The following is a 20,349-nucleotide window of genomic DNA, read 5'->3' as shown; positions in this document are numbered from 1 at the left end:
GCGCCCAAAAGGGAATTTCCCACGAGGAATCCCCCCAGATTTAAGACTTCTGAGCGGGCCTCGGGGTAAACAGCAGGATTTCTAATTCCAATTTTGGTTTTTGAGGAGTCCTAGAGCTTCTTGTGGGAGAAGCAGAGATGAAAATTTAAGTTTCCAATAATCGTTTCGTCATTTATTGACTGCATGCTGCGCTCTCGGAACTAAGCAAGCACTGGGGCCGCGAAGACCCAGTCTCGGCCCTCAGTGGGACTGGAAGACGCGCAAAACAGAAGCCCCCAGTCACGCGCGTTGCTGGTGGGAGGCCAGGCTTTGCGGACTCGGGAAAACTTGGTGGGCACCCGAAGTAAGAACCAGGTTTTCTAGGGGATTATGATGCCTGAACCGAGCTGTGGATAGCGACTGGCCCCTGAAGACTTGGAAAGAGAATTTCTAGCCGAGGGGGTTGGCAAATGGAAAATAACGATGTTTACTAACATTGGGCATCTGATAATTTAGCTGAAGCTTCCACCGAAAGATTTTGATCAGGCAGCTACAGGCTGGATTTTATCTTTTTAGGGAATCTGTTACCTTGGTAGCTGTGTCCCGGACTTACCTAATTAGTCAATTCTATAATTCGCCCTGCTTCTTCATGACTTCTTTGCCATCCCCATTAATCCCTTGAAAGAGAGAATTCAGCCGAGCGCCGTGGCTCACGCCTGTAATCCCAGCACTTTGGGAGGCTGAGGCGAGCGGATCAACTGAGGTAGGGAGTTCTAGACCAGCCTGGTCAACATGGTGAAACCCCGTCTCTACAGAAAACACAAAAATTAGCCGGGTGTGGTGGCACGCACCTGTAGTCGCAGCTACTCAGGAGGCTGAGGCAGGAGAATAGCCTGTAACCGGGAGGCGGAGGTTGCATTGAGTCAAGATCTTGCCACTGCACTCCAGCCTCGGCAACAGAGGTAGTGTCCATCTCAAAAAATAAAAATAAAAAATAAAGAGAGAGAGAAAGCGAGAGAGAGAATCTTGTGAGGTGGAGCCTCACACCCATTTTCTTTCTCCGTAGGGTTCAGATACAGTCCACTATGTGGGGGGAACGATAAGGTTCTGAATTTTAAATAAGGAAATATATCAGGAGGAGAACAATGGACAGAGATTGAAAAAGAACCATATGGAAAGATGTTAAGAAAAAAAAGAAAAAAACGCAATGTGCCAAACAAAGTGTATGACATAATACTTATTTTGATCAGGCAGCTGCAGGCTGGATTTTATCTTTCTAGGGAATATATATATATATTCGGTAACCTTGATTGGAGTGCAATGGTGCGATCTCAGCTCTCTGCAACCTCCACCTCCCCCATTCAAGCGATTCTCCTGCTTCAGCCTCCTGAGTAGCTGGGATTATAGGCACGAGCCACCACGCCCAGCTTTTATTTATTTATTTATTTATTTATATTTATTTTTAGTAGAGATGGCGTTTAGCCATATTGGCTAGGCTGATTCCTGACCTCATGTGATCTGCCTGCGTCGGCCTCCCATAGTGCTGGGATTACAGGCGTGAGCCACCGCCCCCAGCCTCATTATTTTCTTTATGTACATCTGCATCCTTGGGTTTATTTATTTACTTATTTATTTTTGAGTGTATGTATTTTTTTTAACTTTCATTTTAAGCCCAGGGGTACAAGTGCAGGTTTGTTACATAGGTAAACATGTGTCATGGGGGTTTGTTGGTTGTACAGATTATTTCATCACCCAGGTATTAAGCCTAATACCCATTAGTTATTTTTCCTGGCTGTCTCCCTCCTCCCATCCTCCACCCTTCCATGGCCCTGTGTCACTGGATTTAAAAAGCAAGCACTTAATGCTTTTCCTCTCCTGTGGAAAATAGTAAATAAATAAATAAACAAGCATGTATTACTTTTGTAACAAAACAAATGAAAAAATATGATTCGTTATTAATAAAATATTCCATGCTTCTGGGATGGCATAGGTGGCCCTTCAGATCAAAGCTTTCTTTGAAGCTTTTCTACAAAGAGCCAGCAGAGAAGGGTTAAATCACACACTTCCTCCTCTGGGGGACTCCCTCCATGCCTCAATATGTTGGAGGGGAGTTGTTGATATTGAAAAAAATCACAAATGTGGTAGGTATGGTTTTCACAAATGGAGATGTGGATCCCTAGGCATCAGATAGCAAGTCTTGGCTCAAGGAAGAAAACTAAAACCAGGACCCTGACTGTGCCTCCTGAGGTCTGTGCCTCGTGAGGTCAAACCCAGGGGGTTGTGATCCTTTGACCTGTTTCTCTCCAAACCACCTTCTTCTTCTTCTTTTCTTCTCCTTTTTTTTTTTTTTTTTTTTTTTTTTTTTTTTTGACGAGTCTCACTGTGAACCAGTGTCTCCCAGGCTGGAGTGCAGTGGCATGATCTCAGTTCACTACAACCCCCGCCTCCTGCCTCCGCCTCAAGCGATTCTCCTACCTCAGCCTCCCAAGTAGCTGGGATTATAGGTGCACACCATGCCCGGCTAATTTTTGTATTTTTAGTAGAGATGGGGTTTCACCATGCTGGCCAGGCTGGTCTCAAACTCCTGACCTCGTGATCCACTGGCCTCGGACTCCCAAAGTACTGGGATTACAGGCATGAGCCACCGTGCCTGGCGAACCTCCACTTCTTACAACAGCGCCAGATACACAATGGCTACCGAGTACAGCTTTGAATGAATAAGAGCATGAAGATGCGTTTCCTGTTCTAGGACAGACCAGCTTGATAGGCACCAAACACAGACCAAGTCTCAAACTCTTAGCTGTATCAAGTGTTAATAGTGTGGCAATGGACTGCTTAACACAGGGAAGTAGGCCGGGAGCGGTGGCAAGTCGCCTTAAGGACCTGTTTAATGAGTTTGTTTTTCCTCCTAGAATGTTTCTGCTGTGAGGACCCGTACTCTCTGTATATCTGCAATCCCTGGTCAGTGCCTCACTGAAAGCTCTCATAAATTGTCCTTGAATGAAAGAGTGGAGAGTTGAATAAGGGTGATTGGTCAGGAAAGGCTTTTAGTGAAGGAGGGTCAGAATTAATCCTTGGAAGTTTTCGTTTGGTAGGGAGAGAGGAAGAACATTCCTGTCAAGAAGAATGGTTTTCATAATCAAATGGAATACCTTTGTCCTGAAGAAGTTCTATGCTATTCTGGGCTGTCTTATTTTCTCTATAGCACATATCGCTCTCTGGAATTCTCCAATTTGTCCACTTGTTTTTATTTATTTATTAATTATTATTATTATTATTTATAGAGACAGGGTCTCACTTTCTTGCCCAAGCTGGTTTCAAACCCCTGGCCTCAAGCTGTAAATCCTCCTGCCTTGGGCTCCCAAAGCTCTGGGATAGCAGGCGTGAGCCACCGCACCTAGCCTGTGTGCATGTTTTTAAACCACCTCTTTCTTCTGCCGCTTTGCCATGTAATTGCCACTGGGCAGTGATACTGATGGTAAGGATCTTGTATTTTTTGTTGTTTTGCTTTAAAAAAAAAAAAAAAAAAAAAACTGCATGGCCACAACCCGTGTTTAGAACAGTAACTTGGCACATAATAGGATCTCAAGAAATAACTGTCGACTCAGAGTGAACTTTTTGCAGCACAAGATGCCTCTCGCTCTGTACTCCCTCCCTCCCACGTAGCTGAACCCAGACGTTTTCTTTCTACTTTCAAACCATAAACTCTGAAGCTGTCGCTATATTTAAGGTGTCTGGCAAAATAATATTAACTGTAATTATTGGTATCTGGACGCCTAAGATTACAAAATAGATTGCCAAGAATTAGGAAAAAGGGTTTTCGTGCCGGGCGCGGTGGCGCGTGCCTGTAGTCCCAGCTACTCGGGAGGCTGAGATGGGAGGATCGCTTGAACCCAGGAGTTCTGGGCTGCAGTGCACTGTGCCGATCGGGTGTCCGCACCAAGTTCGGCATCAATATGGTGACCTCCCGGGAGCGGGGGACCACCAGGTTGCCTAAGGAGGGGTGAACCGGCCCAGGTCGGAAACGGAGCAGGTCAAAACTCCCGTGCTGATCAGTAGTGGGATCGCGCCTGTGAATAGCCACTGCACTCCAGCCTGGGCGACATAGCGAGACCCTGTCTCTTAAAAAAAAAAAAAAAAAAAAAAAAGGGAAAAAGGTTTTTGCTTGGAAAGGTAATCACACTTTACTAGAAGTGGGGTTCAAACGCACGCAGATAGGAATCCATCGGATCTTAAGTCCAACACCTTAACCACTAGGCCGTTCTGGTAACTAAGAGAACAATGCTCATTTTAAGGCAACTCGGGTAACACGGCGACTAAAGTTTCAGAACAATTAAAAATTACTTTTATTCCTGATATAAAAGTATAATATGAGGGAAAATCTTTGTAACTTTGATCATATTTCGCTAATTTCTTTATTTTGTCATCAGAAACTGGGGCCACATAAAAGTGAAGGAGAAAAGACTCGATTGAGGAGCGGGATTCCTATCATCTTCAAGTGAAGGGACATAACCAGGAACTGCAATTAGCTGCAAGTGAGTCACATCAGGCTGGGAAATTTAAATGGTAGGTATACTTCTTTTCATCTATTTTATCCATTCTCTCTGCCTAACTTTCCGTTCGCCTGCCTTCAAACAAAAAGCGACTCTGGTGGGACTCGAACCCACAACCTTTGAATTCCTCCAACTATCTAGAAGTCCAATGCGCTATCCATTGCGCCACAGAGCCAGACGTATACAGCTTCTCTGCTCTGAACACATCAGGGGAGACACTTTCTTTCCACGACTATAGAATCTTACTCGCTAAGGATGAGCGCGGGTAAGAATTGCGCTGGGAAATCCGTATTCCTTGTGAAAGTTTCTCTCTGTGTGCACGATCGCTGAACAGTAAACGTTTTGGTCCACGTTGTTAACATGTCTTTATGCAGAATTACTAAATGCAGGCCCACTGACTTCGCACGCGGTTCCATAGTGTAGCGGTTATCACGTCTGCTTTACACGCAGAAGGTCCTGGGTTCGAGCCCCAGTGGAACCACGGCGTGATCTACCGTTTTTCTTTCCCTACTTTAAAAGGTTCAGTGTCAACATTCCCTACTTTAAAAGGTTCAGTGTCAACCCAAGCGAACCCGATCTTGGGTTTTGCTTCAGGAAGCTGGAGACGCGGACGTTTCGACAATGTGTCTGCGCGGTTGTGCTTCTCTGAACACTTGAAAATGAGGAATCCTTTTGAAAATGTTTCTTTGTGCATAATTGCCGAATGTCAAATCTACATAACCATTCCAGGGCGCTAAAATGTCTTTTGGAACAATTATAGAAACCCGGAGGAAGCTGCCTGCCATGCGAGGTTCCATAGTGTAGTGGTTATCACGTCTGCTTTACACGCAGAAGGTCCTGGGTTCGAGCCCCAGTGGAACCACGGGGAGTTACTTTCTGTTTTCGCGGCCAGGTATTGGGTTTTGCACCAGAAAGCTGGAGACGCACCCGTGTCTAGCGGTTTTCTACGGCTTGCTCGCTTGCTGCTGCACGAGCACCGTTCCTCTTGGCGGCCGCTGCAGAGTCGGCCTCTGAGGTTGCCACAGTGTGGCGCCTCCGCGGAGGTGCAGACGGCTCCGCCTCTGGGAGGCATCTCACGCCCCTGCGCCTGCGCCTTTCCACTGCCTGGCCAGCGGGCTTCTGGATACCTGGGTGTTGGTACTTGGCTCAACTACCTTCTCCTAAGCTTTGCTTGGACCATCTCTTAAATTTGCTTGGACCATATCGTAAAAGTCCTACCACCGGAAGGGCGCCCCCTCTTTGCTGATTAACTTCAAGTCCACTGCCTTCATACTTCATTTAAAAATAATTTTTGAAAAATTAATTTCATTGTCTGTGAGAAACATCAGAGGAAAAAAAAAAAAAGAAAAATTAATTTCATCACAGAATTCAGAATCCCCCAAGTACTTCACAGTGACGTTTTTGTCCCATCTTTCCGTTGTGAGCGGTTTCTTTTGTGACCCTTCAGAAATAGTCTACGCATTCCCCAGTGTACATGAACATTTGCTTTATAAGCCACTTCACTCGTTTTGTAGAAAGGTAGCACACGTAGGTATCGCTCCCATACCCTCAACAATATTCTGAAAGTCTTCCCATTTCGTTCATACATCTTCTCTCATCCTTTTACTTCCTGTGTTTGGATAGATCACGATTCTTTAGTCTATGCCTTTTGATGAACACTTAAATTGTATCTAGTCTTAGGGAAAACGCTGAGTGGATTTCCTTGTTCATTGGTTTTAGACAGGGCAATATGGAGAATAATCACCGCAAAACCTTGAACAGGCACTTACGTGGGTAGCTAACTTAATGTTCACAATGACTCGATTTATCCCGTTTTACAGATGAAGAAGAGGAACCATAGTGAGATTAAGAAATGGCCCAGTTACACCCCTGGTCAGGGACAGAACATAGTACCAACCCAAGCAAGAAGAATATTGCCTTTTTGTCTTAGAAATTTAACTGTTGGCTGGGCATGGTGGCTCACACCTGTAATCCCAGCAGTTTGGGAGGCTGAGGTGGGAGGACGGCTTGAGCCCAGGAGTTCGAAAGCAGCCAGGTCAAAAAAGTGAGACACCCTCTCCAAGGCCGTCCCACCAACCTCCCTGCTCGTGCCCACCAACCCCCACGCGACTCCTTTCAGAACTGCTTGTATCAAATTACACTCACACCCATATGAAAGCCCTTGGTCTTCCTGTCTCTCTCAAATGAAAATAACCGAATTTTGAGTCTTTGCTGAAAATGGTTTATTTTGTGTTTTTTGTTGTTTTATTGTGAGTTAGGTTGAATGTTTTTCATGTGATTAAACGCTTCCTTCCTTCCTGTTTACCTCTTTTGTTCAATTTTCTTTTTTTTTTTTCTAGTCTAAGGCATTTTGTTATCAATTTTCTTTTCTTTTTTTTTTTTTTTTTTTTTTGAGGCAGAGTGTTGCTCTGTCACTCATGCTGGAGTGCAGTGGCATGATCTTGGCTCACTGCAACCTCTGCCTCCCGGGTTCAAGCAATTCTCTTGCCTCAGCCTCCGGAGTAGCTGGGACTACAGGCATATATCACCATGCAGGGCTAATTTCTGTATTTTTAGTAGAGATGGGATTTCATCATATTGGTCTGGATGGTCTCAAACTCCTGACCTCAGATGATCCACTCACCTCAGCTTCGCAAATTACTGGGATTACAGGCAATTTTCTAATATATATATTCTGTTAATTTCTTTTAAAATTGATTTTTTAGGGGCTCTTTGTAAATTCAGATTTAGGATGTATTTTGCAAATGTATCCAGACTTGCCATTTGTCTTTTAACTATATTTTTTATATTCTGTGGAATGCAGAAATTAAAAATTTTTATGAAGTCAATTTCATCTTTTTCAGTGGGCAGTGTGGGAGAGGGGCTTTTAACATTTCCTACCTAGAAAATGCTTCCTCACTTTGAGATTATATTTCAAAAACTATGCTATATGTTCTCCTGATTGTTGTGTAAACATTTTCTAATATTTTGACCTTTTGTCAGAGGCCTTGGAAGGAGAATGACTCCATCTGGAATAAGGGCTGGGTAAAATAGAGCTGAGACCTACTGGGCTGCATTCCCAAGAGGTTAAGGCATTCTAAGTCACAGGATGAGATCGGAGGTTGGCGCAAGATACAGGTCATAACGACCTTTGTGTTAAAACAGGCTGTGGTAAAGAAGCAGGCTGACACCCACCAAATCCAGGATGCCAAGGAGAGTGACCTCTGGTGTCCTCACTGCTCATCATACACTAATTTTCCTGCATTAACCTGTTAAAAGACACTCCCATGAGTGCCAGGACAGCTGCCATGGCAATGTCAGGAAGTTACTCTATATGATCTAAAAAGATGAGGAATCCCTAGTTCTGGGAAGTGCCCCCCACTTTCCCAGAAAACTCATGAATAAGCTACCCCTCATTTAGCATATAATCAGGAAATGACCATAAAAGTGGACAGCCAGCAGCCCTAGGGGGCTGCTCTACCTATGGAGTAGCCATTCTTTATTCCTTTTCTTTTTTCTTTTTTTTTTGGAGATAGAGTCTCACTTTGTTGCCCAGGCTGGAGTGCGGTGGTGCAATCTCAACCCACTGCAACCTCCGCCTCCTGAGTTCAAGCGATTCTCCTGCTTCAGCCTCCCCGGTAGCTGGGACTACAGGTGTGCCACCAAGCTGGACTAATTTTTGTATTTTCTTTTCTTTTCTTTTCTTTTTTTTCTTTGAGGCAGAGTCTCGCTCTGACGCCCAGGCTGGAGTGCAGTGGTGTGATCTCAGCTCACTGCAACTTCCGCCTCCTGGGTTCAAGCATTTCTCCTGCCTCAGCCTCCCAAGTAGCTGGGATTACAGGTGTCCACCATCACGCCCAGCTGATTTTTGTATTTTTAGTAGAGACAGGGGATTCACCATATTGGCCAGGCTGGTCTTAAACTACTGACCTTGTGATCTGCCTGCCTTGGCCTCCCAAAGTGCTGGGATTACAGGCATGAGTCACCGTTACTGGATTAATTTTTATATTTTTAATAGTGACGGGTTTCACCATGTTGGCCAGGCTGGTCTCGAACTTCTTGACCTCAGGTAATCCACCTACCTCGGCCTCCCCAAATGCTGGGATTACAGGTGTGAGCCACCACGGCTGGTCTATTCCTTTGCTTTCTTAATAAACTTGCTTTCACTTTATGGACTCACTCTGAATTCTTTCTTGTGCAAGATCCATGAACCCTCTCTTGGGGTCTGGATGGGGACCCCTTTCTGGTAACACTTTGATCCATATGAAATTTCTGTAACTGGCATGAGATAGGAAAGATGGACTTCTTTAAAGGGATTATAAAGCACTCTGGAGAATCTTGGTGTGTATATATAAATCAGTCACCCTGGTAAAATCACAATTCCAGAAAATAAGCTGGTCCTGCCTGTAACTTTCCAGAAGTTCTGCTGACCTTGGCTTTGCTGCACTTACTCCTTGAGTTCATCAAACTCCCTTTTGCTTTCCTGCATTCCTTAAGTTGGGTTAGTTCCCTTCTCACAAAGAGCACAGTTTTGGGCAGTGTGGTGTGGACTTCAGAGATTCAACACAGGCAACCCCAGAGCCAAAAAATTGAGGTTCAGTGTTATCTCCTCTTGTTGTGTGGCCTTGGCACAGTACATACCAGCCTTCGCTCTGTAACCTTGGCACAGTACATACTAGACCGCTCTGTGTGACCTTGGGCTAGTTACTTAACTGCTGTGGGTGAGGTTTCTCCTCTAAAATGAGGACAGTAGCTCACATGATTCTTGAGAAGATTTAGAGAATTACTATGTGTATATCTTTTAGATGATCTGTGCATACTAAGCACAGAGTCAGCGTCATCTACTGTTACTGTATTTATTGGCAGGTAAGTCTGGTTCAATTTGCATAGAATAATAAGGGCTTTTCCCTGGGGACATTTCTAGAAAATGCTAAGCGCTAAGCATATCAAATCAGTTTGCTCCTTGGCTTGTAAATCATTGTCCTCTGTCTATATCACTTCACATCATCATCCTTTTATGGGCATCCTGGGGTCCAAATTCCCTCTTTTTGTAAGTATTAAAATGCATGCTCTGAATGAAGAGACCCCCCCCCACCCCCCACCCCCCAGCCAAAAAAGGCTTTGTGTGGGCAATATGGCCCTTTATTCACCCAGGTGTGGGCGGGCTGAGTCCAAAAAGAGTCAGTGGAGGGTGGTGGGATAGGAGTTGGTTTTGAAGGTTTGGGTTTGGCAGTGGAAAGTTACCGAAGTTACAGTTTAGGGCGGTTCTTGCAAGCTGGGAGGGGGTCGTAGGGTCTGGAGTCACGAGGCTGACCAAGGGCCTTTACAAAGTCCAATTGCCTTACCAATTGAAGTGGGAATAAGGAGCAATAGAAGAATGTCTCAACTTAATTAGGCGCTGCAGGGGTTGATCATTCGTCCCCTTTTCATGGTCTTCCAGTTACTTCAGATTTTCTAATTCCGGGAGGCCATCCAGAGGTGTACGTGCAGGTCAACGGGGTCCCCATGGCTCCACTTAGGGTATGGCCTATAGTGCAGCCAGTTCAAAGAAGCTTGCAGAAAGAACACCAAATAAATTGGATCAGGGCCTACCCTAATGACCACACTTTAACTTTACCTTTACCTTAACGTTACCTTTGCTTTAACATTATCTCTGTAGAACTTCTGTCTCCAAATAAAGTTATGTTCTAAGGTATTGGGGCTTGGGACTTAAACATGTGAATTTTGGGGGACACAATTTAACCCATAGCCTAAGTTGTTAAAACAGAGCATACAATTTTCCCCCAAACATGGGCTCTTTCTGTATTTCCCTGCTTGGTGAATGGTATCACCATCTACCCAGTACCCCAGCCAGACACCAAGCAGTTACCATGTTTTTTCTCCCACCATACAGACGGTCACTGGAGCCTGCAGATGCTTTTGTCTGCAACTGAAACCCCTTTGCAAAATTATGACTGAGACAGTGAAAGAGGTTCAACTTAAACAACTCCATCTTGCCTCTAACCTCCAAGCTGTCCTTGTTCATTTCTGGGCGCAGCCTGAAAAAACTTTAGGAGGAAGTTAGTTTATAGTTTTAAAAAAAGACAGTAACAGCCCTTTCCCAGAACAAAGTCCCTTCTTGCTTTGGGACTAGACTGCTAACATTAGCCACAAGATTAGAAATTAGGGTTTAGGCTGGGTGTGGTGGCTCACGCATATAATCCCAGCACTTTGGGAAGCCCAGGTGGGTGGATCACGAGGTCAGGAGTTTGAGACCAGCCTGGCTAGCATGGTGAAACCTCGCCTACTAAAAATACAAAAATTAGTTGGGCATGATGGCATGCCTGTAGTCCCAGCTACTTGGCAGGCTGAGGCAGGAGAATCACTTGAACCTGGAGGTGGAGGTTGCAGTGAGCCGAGATTGTCCCACTGCCCTCCAGACTGCACGACACAGTGAGACTCCATCTCAAAATAAATAAATAAATAAATAAATAAATAAATAAATGGTTTAGGAGTCAAGTAGCTGGAGGCCGCAAGATTCTGACCCTCCCTAAACTGCTCCTAAGAGCAGTGCTTGAGATGTTTTGCAGACCCTACCCTTGATGAATTGAGAAACTGGCCCAACTGATCTTGTGTCCCCCACCCAGGAACTGACTCAGAGAAAGAAGACACCATAATTTCACCTCGGATCCAACCAGTCAGCACTCCCCAACTCACTGCCCCTCCCCCTTTTCAAGACACCAAATTGTCTTTAAAAACTTTGATCCCCTAGTATTGGGGAGACTGCTTTGGGTAATAGTAACACTCTGGCTTCCCGCTCAGCCGGCTTTGCGTGAATGACTCTTTCTCTATTGCTATGCCCCTGTCTTGAGAAATCAGCTCTGTCTAGCAGTGGGTAAGGTGAATGTATTGGGCGGTTACACATCCATCCACTTCTCCACTTTGCTATTAATTCAGGTTTCTTTCATCTCTGTTCGGAATACCAAGGCTGTCCCTGTCTCCAGTCTTGCACTCCCGTAATGCTTCACACAGCAACCAGAGTGACTTCTCTAAAGTGTAAATGTCATGCATGTTCCACCACCCATGAGCGCCCTCTGAGATTTCATCTCCCTCTCCAGTCTGTCTTTTGCTTCATTTCCTCCCTTCCCTGCTGCCCCAGCCCTTGGCGTCTTTCTGGTGTCTTCTGTCCCACCCTCATTACTATCTTTAAAACCGGCAGGACGTAGCAGATCACAAGGTCAGGAGATCGAGACCATCCTGGCTAACACAGTGAAATCCCGTCTCTACTAAAAATACAAAAAATTAGCAGGCGCGCTTCTATAATCCCAGCTACTTGGGATCCTGAGGCAGGAGAATTGCTTGAACCCGGGAGGTAGAGGCTGCAGTGAGCCGAGATAGCGCCGCTGCCCTCCAGCCTCAGCAACAGAGTCAGACTCCGTCTCAAAACAAAACAAAACAAAAGCTAGCGGCTCCATGTTCTCAACAGTTTTGGTACAATTTCTTCTGCAACACTTTCTTGACTTCAGCTGCAGCCCCAGTGGGGTCGCTCACCCCTTCCTTCCAGGCCCATTCAGTTTTGTGGTGTGAAGGCAAGTCGAATGAGGTCAGAGCACCTCGCTATTTATTATTTAGATTATTTTAGAGACAGGGTCTTGCTCTACCACCCAGGCTGGACTGCAGTGAAGCAATCACGGCCCACTGCAGACTCAAACTCCTGCGCTCAAGCCATCCTCCTGCCTTAGCTTCCTGAGCAGCTGGGACTACAGGGGCACATTCCTCACGCCCGGTTAATTTAAAAAAATTTTTTTTTTTTCTTTTGAGATGGAGTCTTGCTCTGTCACCCAGGCTGGAGTGCAATGGTGTGATTTCAGCTCACTGCAACCTCCACCTCCCAGGTTCAAGCAATTCTCCTACCTCAGCCTCCTGAGTAGCTGGGATTATGGGCACGAGCCACCATGCCCGGCTAAATTTTGTATTTTTAGTAGAGGTGGGGTTTCACCATGTTGGCCAGGCTGGTCTACCTCAAGTGATCCGCCTGCATCCCAAAGTGCTGGGATTACAGACGTGAGCCACCTCACCTGGCCTAACTTTAAAAAAAAATTTTTACAGAGACAGGGTCTCGCTATGTTGCCCACCGTGGTCTCAAACTTCTGGGCTCAGGGAGTCCTCCTGCCTCAACTTCTCGAAGTGCTGGGATTACAGCCAGGAGCCACCACATTTGCTTTGTTATTTATTTTTACATATTTCCTTCTCCTACTCTCAGGTATTCTTTTTTTTTTTTTTTTTTTTTTGAGACGGAGTTTTTTTGCTCTTGTTACCCAGGCTGGAGTGCAATGGCACGATCTCGGCTCACCGCAACCTCCGCCTCCTGGGTTCAGGCAATTCTCCTGCCTCAGCCTCCTGAGTAGCTGGGATTACAGGCATGTGCCACCATGCCCAGCTAATTTTTTGTATTTTTAGTAGAGACGGGGTTTCACCATGTTGACCAGGATGGTCTCGATCTCTTGACCTCGTGATCCACCTGCCTCGGCCTCCCAAAGTGCTGGGATTACAAGCTTGAGCCACCGCGCCCGGCCTCAGGTATTCTTAAAAAAATATTATCACAATATAAGAGACAGATTGGGCTCAACTTTGAATGTGGTAGAGCAGGATTGGGGTAGGGCAGGGTAAGTGGATGGTTACTAACAGGAGACATCAAGGGCAAACGGAATCTGGCTACCCTGAATTCACAGGATTCTTGCTGAGGGTGGGACCAGGGTGATCAGATAACGAGGGCTGGATTTTTGATACATTGTTAGCAGGATACTTAATAAAATTGGACTATCTGTAGGCTGAGGCTGGGACCGAGGCCGAAGTCTAGGCCTAGTGGAGAAGAGGGCTGAGAGAAGCCTGACTGCAGTTTGGTCAAGGACAGAATTTGTCAGTACTCAGCCGGTTCCCAGTCTGTTTTTGTTTTTGTTGTTGTTGTTGTTGTTGTTTTGAGATGGAGTTTTGCTCTTGTTGCCCAGGCTGGAGTGCAATGGTACAATCTTGGCTCACCGCACCTTCGCCTCCCCAGTTCAAGAGATTCTCTGGCCTCAACCTCCCAAGTTGCTGGGATTACAGGCATGCGCCATCACACCCAGATAATTTTTTTTTTTTTTTTTTGAGACAGAGTTTCGCTCTTGTTACCGAGGCTGGAGTGCAATGGCGCGATCTCGGCTCACCGCAACCTCCGCCTCCTGGGCTCAGGCCATTCTCCTGCCTCAGCCTCCTGAGTAGCTGGGATTATAGGCACGCGCCACCATGCCCAGCTAATTTTTTATATTTTTAGTAGAGACGGGGTTTCACCATGTTGACCAGGATGGTCTCGATCTCTCGACCTCGTGATCCACCCGCCTCCGCCTCCCAAAGTGCTGGGATTACAGGCTTGAGCCACCGAGCCCGGCCGGTTTGAAGATTTTCAAACACAGCACGCACTTTGCAGGGGAATGTCCGAAAATAAATAGCTCCCTCTAGTGGTGAGAAAACATTACAAAAACACTTTATTCCGTAGACACTGCTTTTGATAAAACCCAGAGAAGGTTCTCTAGGAATTCATCTTCCCAATGTGAGAGACGTCGAACAATTTAGCAAAAATTTAAATGACCTTGTATTAGAATATGCAAGTTAAACTTTTATTTAATCAAGCAACAATTGCTTGATAACAATCGCAATTTTATCAATTCTCATTACCTTGAAGAAGAAACACTTGTTTGTTTTTTGTTTTTGTTTTTTAGAGGGAGTCTTGCTCTTTCGCCAGGCCAGTGTGCAGTGCTGCGCTATCTTGGCTCACTGCAACCTCTGATTTCTGGGTTCAAGCAATTCTCCTGCCTCAGCCTCCTAGGTAGCTGGGACTACAGGCATGTGCCACCATGCCTGGCTAATTTTTGTATTTTTAGTAGGGATGATCCCGTTTCACATGTTGGCCAGGATGGTCTCTGTCTTCTCCCTTCATGATCCGCCTGCCTGGGCCTCCCAAAGCACTGGGATTACAGGCGTGAGCCACTGCACCGGGCTGAGGAACACGTTTTTTATGGGAAGTAGATTTTCATGTATACTACTTATTTCCAAAGCACCATAGTCTTAGGCGGATGCAGTGCCTCACATCTGTAATCCCAGCGCTTTGGAAGGCCAAGGCGGGCAGATCACCTGCGGTCAGGAGTTTGAGACCAGCCTGGCCAACATGGCAAAACCCTGTCTCTACTAAAAATAACAAAAATTAGCTGTGTGTGGTGGTGGGTGCCTGTAATCCCAGCTACTCAAGAGGCTGAGGTTGGAGAATCGCTTCAACCTGGGAGGCAGAGATTGCAGTGAGCCGAGATTAGCCATTGCTCTCCAGCCTGGGCAACAGTCTCAAAGAAAAAACAAAACAAAACAAAAAACTACCATAGTCTTAGGAAATACAGAGTGTGTGTGTGTGTCCTGGGATAGTGCCAAAGTAAAAAGTGTACGTCTGTGTGCTAGTATTTCAGAATTAAATACATATTATATATTTTTCTTATATTAAGTAGTATATATGTAAACATACACACATACACAGGACGCATATGTTATATAACACATATTAGAGAGAGATATATCTCTAATATGTGTATGAAACTGAAGTCATTTGTGAATTCTCAATTCACTATTTGTCTCTGAAAAGTAAAGCCTAAATGTTAAACTCAGCAAAAAGTATGAGAAAAGTAAGTTTAATGTTTATGAAAAGCATGACTATTTTTTTGAGATGAGGTCTCTCTGTATTGCCCAGGCTGGTTTCGAACTCCTGATGATCAGCCTGCCTCAGCTTCCCAAAGTGCTGGGATTAAAGGCATGAGCCACCGCGTCCATTCTGAAAGGCATGACTTAAAAAAATTTTTTTTTTAAGATGGAGTTTCACCATGATGGCCAGGCTGGTCTTGATCTCCTGACCTCAGGTGATCCACCCACCTCGGCCTCCCAAAGTGCTAGAATTACAGGCATGAGCCACCGCGCCTGGCCAAGGCATGACTTTTTAACAATAAAAATCATTCACAAGAAAGAAAATATTTGCTGTGGTTGATAATATAAGGAACATACTGGAAATAGCTGAACATGTTTCTGTACTGTGGTGCAAAGGGAAGTTTGAATGGCACCTGGAGTTTTTTCAGTGGGTAATTAGATACAAAATTCAAGAATTATGTCAGATGTGTAATGAATAGTTTAATTTTAGGCAGAAATAAAGCAGTCGAAATAAGCAAATGCAGACTTTTTCTTTCTTTTTCAGCCTTTTTTTTTTTCTGAGATGGAGTCTCACTTTGTCACTCAGGCTGGAGTGCAGTGGGGCAATCATTGGTTTACTGCAAACTCTGCCTCCTGGGCTCAAGCGATTCACATGCCTCAGCCTCCTGAGTAGCTGAGACTACAGGTGCCTGCCACCATACCCGGCTAATTTTTGTATTTTTAGTAGAGATGGGTTTTCACCATGTTGGCCAGACTGGTCTCGAACTTCTTGACTTCAGGTGATCCACCCGCCTGGGCCTCCCAAAGTGCTGGAATTACAGGTGTGAGCCATCGCGCCCAGTCCTGGAAATACAGATTCTTAAAAGGTATTTTTTTTCTGGCCAGGTGTGGTGGCTCATGCCTGGAATCCCAGGACTTTGGGAGGCGACTTGCTTCAGACCAGCCTGGGCAATGCGGTGAAACACCATCTTTACAAAAACATAACAAAATTAGCCGTGGTGATAGGGTGCCTATAGTCCCAGCTACTTGGGAGACTGAGGTGGGAGGATCGGTTGAGTCCAGGAGGTAGAGGTTGCAGCGAGCTGTGATTGTGCCATTGTACTCCAGCCTGGGTGACAGAGCAAGACCCTGCCTCAAATTAATAATATAATAATAATGAAATAAAAAATAAAGAGATACTCTAACTTTCGTAAGGCACCCATGTGTCCGGGATCATACATTAGCACGCGTGAACTTTGTCAGCCTTGCTTTGACTAGGCCACTGTGCTGAAGCATTCCATGCTCTAATTGGGTCCCTCAGGCTACCTGTGACCCTCTGGGCTTGGATTTGTTTCTCTCAGGACCATTCACTGAAGTTTTTCTGTTCTACATCTCCTTTATTCTGGATGACTCCTGGGGCCTTCCCTAAGTCACCTAGACCATGTTAAATTAACCCCTTGAGAGGCATTAACCCAAAACAGACTTACACATGCCCCCACCTCTCAAACTTTTGCGGCCACCATGTTTGCTCAGGTTGCTATGACTTTCTGGAACTATATGATTTGTGACGTTGTGGCACTGTATGTAGCATGGTCTCTGTGAACTGTGTGTGATTTATTAAATCTTTCAAGAGCAGGAATTTCAGGTCAGCACTACCAGAGACACAGTGGGCAGTGTTAAGCCTGGTTGGGACAGGCCATGCTTTAGGACAAGTTTTCCTTGCTTGTGTTTCCTCCTCAGTCACACTGTGCAAAAAGCTCTTTACTTTCCTTACATGGTTCCAGCCACAGGCACATCAGGGATTGCCTGGGAGGGAAGACTGGGATGTTACAGGTCAATCACCATTTCCAGTCTAAATTTTAGTTTGTTACCAATTTCAACTATCTGCTTCTCAAAGAACTAGGTTTCTAGAAGACCACTTGGAATTTAGTCTTGTTTTCTATTTCCTTACATTAAAGAGGAGATGCTAAAGAACAGACTAGAAAGAAGAATGAGGAGGAATTTGAAATGGGCTGCTTTCTGATCTTCTAGCTAATCAGTCCCTGGATGATGAAAAGTGTTTTCTTAAGCCTTTGCATCTTGCGGACATGTGAATTAGCCATATTTATTTATTTGTTTTTGAGATGGACTCTAGCTCTGTTGCCCAGGCTGGAGTACAGTGGCGTGATCTTGGCTCACTGCAACCTCTGCCTCGGGTTCAAGCAATTCTCCTGCCTCAGCCTCCTGAGTAGCTGGGATTACAGGCGCCCACCACTATGCCTGGCTAATTTTTGTATTTTTTAATAGAGACAGGGTTTCACTATGTTGGCCAGGTTGGTCTTGAACTCCTGACCTCAGGTGATCCACCCGCCTCGGCCTCCCGAAGTGTTGGTATTACAGGCAGGAGCCACCACGCCCAGTTGAATTAGGCATATTCTAGAGATGCAGGCAGGATAAGATTTCTTCCTCCCTGCAGGGCTGGCTAGGAATGAATGACTGTAAAATGACATTAAAATTCTTAGAGGGATCTGAAGCTTTGCAATATGTACTATTTGATCAGGTGAAAAGGACAGCTAAGTGCCTTTCATGATGTTACAATAGGGGAGACATTTTTATAAATGAGCTTGTTTCAGACTGTATCAAATCTTGCCTGAAGCAGCAGCAGTAAACACGCACTTAAATGAAGGTCAGATATTACAGATGGAGCTATGTGTCAGCCGTTAATTAGCTAGAAGATTTTTTTTTTTGAGACTGGGTCTTGCTCTGTCACCCAGGCAACACTGATGCAACATCATGATCTGGGCTCACCACAGCCTTTACCCCCTAGTCTCAAGCCATTCTCCCACCTTAGCCTCTCAAGTAGCTGGGACTACAGGCACAGCCACCACGTCTGTCTAATTTAAGACACTTTTTTGGATAGAGACAATGTCTCACTATGTTGCCCAGGCAGGTCTCAAACTCCTGAACTCAAGTGATCCTCCTGTGGTGGCCTCCCAAAGTGCTGGGATTATAGGCATGAGCCACTGTGCTGGGCAATCTTTGATAAAACATGAAAATTCTCAGCTTTGGCAAGCGGAATCCAAAGGCTTCCTTAGAAAAACGGAGCTTGAATCATTTAAGATTAGCAATGGAAAACCAACTTTTTTTCATAGGGAGAGGTTGCTGGATTTTATAGCCTTGACTCCTGGTCCTGGGAAGTGATTTTACTAATTATTGTCTGGGCAACACGTGGTACAGCCATAGCTCAAGAACGGAGAAATAATTTCCTAGCAGGCTTCATTTCCTCACCTCTAAAATGAGGTTTGGGTGATAGAAGCTTTAGAGTTTCTTTAGGAGCTAACAATGCAGAGATCTGAAACTCTAAGTTGCCAACAACCTCGCTGTGAGAAAACTCTAAAGTGACCATGGAAAGCCTTGTCAGAGGACTCCACTGTAGGACAAAGAAGAAACTTTAGCCTCCAGATGGTCTATCGATTGGAGCCTTCTATTGTGTTAGGAGAAAAATGTTTTTCAGTTCTGATTTTCCATTCTGGACTTCATGGTATCTCTCCCTTTCCAGAAGGTCCAAGCCTTTTCTTCAGTCTCCTCATGGCTGACTTCATCTCCTGGTTCCTCAGGGTGTAGATCATGGGGTTCAGGACAGGGATAACGACGGTGAAGGTGATGGAGACTGCCCTGTCCATGGGGAGGGCAGTGAAGGGCCGGGTGTAGACATAGATGCAGGGCACGAAATGCAGGGTCACCACAGTGATGTGGGAGGTGCAGGTGGAGATGGCTTTCCTCCTACCCTCCCCAGTGTGGGACCTCAGCATCGTTAAGATGACCGTGTAAGACATGAGGAGAAAGATGAACCACAGAGTAGAGATCAAGCCATTATTGGAAATCATTAAGACCTCAAGAGCAAAGGTGTTGGTGCAGGCGAGTTTGAAGACCTGGGGGACATCACAGTAGAAACCATCAACCGTATTAGGTCCACAGAAGGGCAGTGGGAGCAACAGAGAAACCTGCACGACGGAGTGGACAAAGCCCCCCACCCAGGAAGCCATGATGAGGCCTGTGCATCGCCCCCTACTCATGATGGTCACATAGTGCAAGGGCTTGGAGATGGCCATGTATCTGTCAAATGCCATCACAGAGAGAGAAAAAATGTCAGTCCCACCGAGGAGGTGAAAGAAAAACATCTGTGTCATGCAACCATTGAAGGAGATGGTCTTTCTCCTTGAGAGAAGGTCTGCTAGCACCTTGGGAGCAGTGACGGAGGAGAAGCAGATGTCCAACACGGAGAGATTGCGGAGCAGGAAGTACATGGGGGTGTGAAGGTGAGACTCACAGGTCACCATGACCATGATGAGGAGGTTTCCCAGCACAGTTGCTGAGTACACCAAAAATAAGAAAAGAAATAAGAGCAAGCTCAGCTCTCGGGACTGGGTCAGTCCTTGAAAAAGAAATTCCTTCACCCTGGTGTAATTTCCCTGCTCCATGGCTTCATGTTTCTTCTTGTTCTTCAACTACCTGGGGAGAGATACTTTCGTTATAGAAGGCACATCATTCAAAACAAAAGGACTGGGAGTTGTATGCTTTGGGGTTATTTTATTATTTTTTTCTTTTCTTTTTTTTTTTTTTGAGACAGAGTTTCACTCTTGTTACCCAGGCTGGAATGCAATGGCGCAATCTCGGCTCACTGCAACCTCCGCCTCCTGGGTTCAGGCAATTCTCCTGCCTCAGCCTCCTGAGTAGCTGGGATTACAGGCACGCGCCACCATGCCCAGCTAATTTTTTTGTATTTTTAGTAGAGACGGGGTTTCACCATGTTGACCAGGATGGTCTCAATCTCTTGACCTCGTGATCCACCTGCCTCGGCCTCCCAAAGTGCTGGGATTACAGGCTTGAGCCACCGCGCCCGGCCGCTTTGGGGTTATTTTTAAGGGTGATTTCCCCTTTTGACATAGATGCTTACACTTCAGGGCACTGTCTCCAGCGGATGGTGTTTCTTGAGTTTTCTCAGAGCACACTGAAGAGTGAGCTTCCCACAGTATAATTAGTTAAAGTATATATATGTCAGCGTATTCAGATAATTCTTATTAAAACTTTCACTTTGCAAAATGTTATATATTATATGTTCCTCTTAAAAATTTACTAAACTCTGGCTGGGTGCAGTGGCTCTCGTCTATAATCCCAG

At 45.4% G+C, this 20,349-nt stretch overlaps 1 protein-coding gene and 3 non-coding genes across 4 annotated transcripts; 2 read left to right on the top strand and 2 right to left on the bottom strand.

Annotated features, from left to right (window-relative positions):
- Positions 1–4,621: 4,621 nt before the first annotated feature.
- Positions 4,622–4,707, bottom strand: TRNAR-UCU (transfer RNA arginine (anticodon UCU)). The gene is given in 2 exon segments: positions 4,622–4,657; positions 4,671–4,707. It is a non-coding gene; the product is annotated as a tRNA-Arg (tRNA).
- A 233-nt stretch (positions 4,708–4,940) lies between these two features.
- Positions 4,941–5,013, top strand: TRNAV-UAC (transfer RNA valine (anticodon UAC)). The gene has a single exon. It is a non-coding gene; the product is annotated as a tRNA-Val (tRNA).
- Positions 5,014–5,321: 308 nt separating this feature from the next.
- TRNAV-UAC (transfer RNA valine (anticodon UAC)) lies at positions 5,322–5,394 on the top strand. Its single transcript has one exon. It is a non-coding gene; the product is annotated as a tRNA-Val (tRNA).
- Positions 5,395–18,706: 13,312 nt separating this feature from the next.
- LOC101050688 (olfactory receptor 4D9-like) lies at positions 18,707–19,651 on the bottom strand. The gene has a single exon (XM_003920456.1). It carries the CDS (start codon positions 19,649–19,651, stop codon positions 18,707–18,709), a length of 945 nt encoding a protein of 314 aa, XP_003920505.1.
- Between the last annotated feature and the right edge of the window lie 698 nt (positions 19,652–20,349).

The sequence above is a fragment of the Saimiri boliviensis genome, chromosome 6 (assembly GCF_048565385.1).
Source record: "Saimiri boliviensis isolate mSaiBol1 chromosome 6, mSaiBol1.pri, whole genome shotgun sequence".
Lineage (NCBI taxonomy): Eukaryota > Metazoa > Chordata > Mammalia > Primates > Cebidae > Saimiri > Saimiri boliviensis.
This window is presented reverse-complemented; position numbering and strand designations above follow the sequence as displayed.

Coding starts and splice junctions, on each gene's coding strand:
- LOC101050688 (XM_003920456.1), bottom strand. CDS start 19,651: ATGGAGCAGGGAAATTACACCAGGGTGAAGGAATTTCTTTTTCAAGGA.